We start from the raw sequence: 3,435 nt of genomic DNA, 5'->3' as shown, positions 1-3,435 counted from the left end.
ATTGTCTAGCTAGCTGTCTGGATTTGCCCTGCAGAGATCTGAGGAGCAGTTAATCATAGTCCTCATAAATCGACATGATTTTAAAGTTCCAACACAAAAAAATCAGAAGGTAACGGACATCTGGCTAAAAAGAGTGATATCCGGCAGAATTTCAGGCGGCAACAGAGCAATTCCCGAAGTGGAACGTTGTGGATAAAGACTATAACAAGCATACATTTTTTAATGAAAATAGGTCATTTTTACTATAAGTTAAGATTCTGTTGCCATTTATAAACTTTTATAGCCTAAAAAAGAACCTTAAAATGCATCATGATCATAGAGCAATGATGATTTTTTTTTTTTATTGTATTGCTGGAAAATTATTCCTCTAATGTGAGAAATTGGATTAGTGAGCACTGTCATCCTGATAATATTTTAAGTCAATGTGTAACAACGTAACTAAAAACATTTCAGTTTATTTCCAGTGTTGTCACAGTGTTGTTTTTTTAGGCCAGCATCTTTGATTTTTCCTTCTTGAGAAAATTGCATTGTGAATTCTTTGTGTGCCAACTGTCTCATCTATGAAACGAGCTGCAATTTACAGGAAAAAACAATCAAAAACATGTAAACAAAGGAATGGTAGAAACAGATGTCTGAAACAGAGCACGCATAGCTGCTCAGATGTGTGAGTATGTGCATGCAGTCGTCTCAGTGCATGAGTGGATTTAGTAAGTGTCTGATATCCGCTATGTGCCAGCAGTTTTGATTCACAGAACGCCGCATGGAACATGGCAGCGAGCCTTGCCATAATGTCATGGGGGAAAATCATCCAGCTTAACTTCTTTGATCCTGCAAGAATCAAACGAACTGAGAAAGTTCTTAAGAGTTTTATCCCACAACACTGTGGGACATCAAAACAAAGCAAAGGAAGCTCGCCAGACTCAAACTAAATTTTAATTTAGGCAGCAGTTTTGCTTTTGCTAAGAACACGGAAATATTTTAGTGGAATGTATTTATGGATACTTTCTTAAAACTTCTTTTGTATCTACTTTTGTTATCATTTAATTTGCTTCTTTCGAAGCCCTATTTCATTTGATGTTCATGTTAAGAGATTAGGGCTGTGATTGGTTTTTCTGTACATTCAGAAAGCAGGCAGGTAATTAGGCAACTATAAAAGGTTATATAACATGAAACCCCAGCGATAGATGTGCCCCATGTTTCTATACTGCTCATTTCAGGCGGCATTATTTTAGGGAGACATCAGTTAATCAATGTAACTCACTGGTAGACACAGAACATTCACTCTGAATTATAATAACTTCATTATGGCCCTGAAGGCAGATGAATGTTTAATTATTGCCCTCAAATTTAAATGAACAGCACAGGTTTTGAATTTGTTAACGCTTTGAGTATCCTGTTTTCTGTTTCAGAGTTGGTTGAAAGTAAATTTTCTCCAGTACTACGAATATTAATTTATCACACTTGCAACAAATGCATGAGCATGCAAGAGCTATATAAATTACCTGAAACTGACAAAACGGTACAGTGTTTTACATACAGGTACAGTATAAACAGGCCGACAGAGAGAAAAATGGATAGAGAAAAAGCAACTTACGTTGGCCTTCCTGCCAGAGTTGTAGGGAGTGGATCTGAAAAAGAAGACAGGATGAACAATATTGCTCCCAGATTTTACTCTGCACAAGCTGTAAGCTACAAGCAAGAATCAGTGGAGAGGAGTTTTGCTAAAAGGAGCCAGATATCTAATGGGAAACAATTAGTCAGAAAAAATGTGTTTGTCACAGTAAGTGACAAATAAGCACTCGTCATAAAGACACTTCATTGTGACATCTGCATGCCAGTAAGTTTTTAAATGCTTGGCAGCTACTACTGTCGCCAGTCTAATTTCTCTTACCGAATTTGACAAAGAGCACGCCGGTCGTGGACACAGTACCCTGGGTGTTGGTGGCCACGCACTGGAAGTAGCCTGTGTCAGTAGTGTCCAGGTTACGGATGCGGAGGCGTGATCCATAATGCGTGGATCGGTACGAAATCCTCCGTGGCTCTTGCACCACTGGGGCGTCATTCTTCAGCCAGCGCACAGTGGGCGGCGGGTTCCCAGACACGCGGCAGAAAAGCTCGGCTGATTGGCCCAGAGAGGTAGTGATGTTGTTCATTGGAGCTTCAAGACGGATGAAGAAGGGCCCTGGAAAACAGAGGCACAGGAGAGATGAAAATAAGGAAAACAAGGGAGATTTTTATATCTACAGTATATACACACACACACACACACACACACACACACACACACACACACACACACACACACACACACACACACCGCACACACACAGGGCTAAGTGAGAAGAAACATCAGGGGTTAGATGATTGATAGTGAAAAAGACATAAGGAGAGGTTGTATTACATAAGGCCAAGAACTAAGACATAAATCAAACAACACTTACTGTACTACATCAGAGCAAGATGTAAAAAACATGCTGCTGTTGAAAAAAGAACAGTGGTAAAACAACTCTGTGTTTTCAGACACATATATCCAAACCCTAGTTTTGCAAGTTATTTTGTGGTTGCCACTGAGGTGACACCTAAATTCACTTTTCATCATGGCTTTATGATGCCTGTTTTTTCTTTACCTAGCTTGTACATGAGTTTATGAGAAAACATCACCTGTGTTGAGGGTAAAAACTTGAACTTGAAGAATAAAAGAACAAACAATGAGGCGGTCAGAAGCCACTGTATTGAGTTCAGGCGAGGTTGGGAAAGACAAAGCTAAACATTATTGCACAATTATCTCCCAAAACCTCATTCTTTCTCAAGGTGGTCAGAAAAAAAAAATTCTTGAGGGACAGACTAAGAGTTTAATGTGCAGGAAAAACATTGGTATTAATGTCATAAAAACCTTCTGGAAAGTTCCCTCAACCCCAAAACCCATTTTAGGTATGCAGAACTGCTCCTGGTTACACAAAGTCAGCCAAAACAAACAAAGGAGAAAAAAACACATACAGGGGAAACTCAAAAACTAGTCAGACAAACTTCAATTTGTGTGAATAGACAGGTTAAAGAGTAAAAAAAGAGGAACACACTTACATGTTGCGTGGACGCCCACACATTTTAATATTTACTATGCCATGCAAATTCATTAGTTAAGGCTTCTCTGCACTGGACAACATAACATTTACATCCCAAAAAGGGTTTTCCCTACAAGAGCAATGCTATCTTTTCCCAAGCTTCTCTCTCCTAATATGTTTATTTTCTGTTGTTTATTATTGTGTAGCCTACATACATTATACTCCAGAAAACAATGAAACATGTTCATAATAGAACACCAAAATAATCCTAACACCGGTATGTAATAGTTCTAGTAAGAAGAAAAATGTAAATCAAATTGATTCCTGATTCCAAATTGGCTATGAAGTACAGTTGTGCCGATGGATGATACCA

General features: G+C 38.7%; 1 protein-coding gene across 2 annotated transcripts in view; it reads right to left on the bottom strand.

Annotated features, from left to right (window-relative positions):
• ror1 (receptor tyrosine kinase-like orphan receptor 1) overlaps positions 1-3,435 on the bottom strand; it is a 116,979-nt gene that overhangs the window by 30,394 nt on the left and 83,150 nt on the right. For both annotated transcript variants that reach the window (XM_032525828.1, XM_032525829.1), the window contains 2 exons: positions 1,892-2,182; positions 1,595-1,628 (listed from right to left, as the gene is read on the bottom strand). In XM_032525828.1, coding sequence (XP_032381719.1) covers positions 1,595-1,628; positions 1,892-2,182 — 325 coding nt within the window. The remainder of the gene's footprint in view (positions 1-1,594; positions 1,629-1,891; positions 2,183-3,435) is intronic.

This window comes from Etheostoma spectabile, chromosome 9 (assembly GCF_008692095.1).
Source record: "Etheostoma spectabile isolate EspeVRDwgs_2016 chromosome 9, UIUC_Espe_1.0, whole genome shotgun sequence".
Classification (NCBI taxonomy): Eukaryota; Metazoa; Chordata; class Actinopteri; order Perciformes; family Percidae; genus Etheostoma; species Etheostoma spectabile.
Note: the sequence above shows the minus strand (reverse complement) of the source record. Positions and strands in the feature narration are given on the sequence as shown.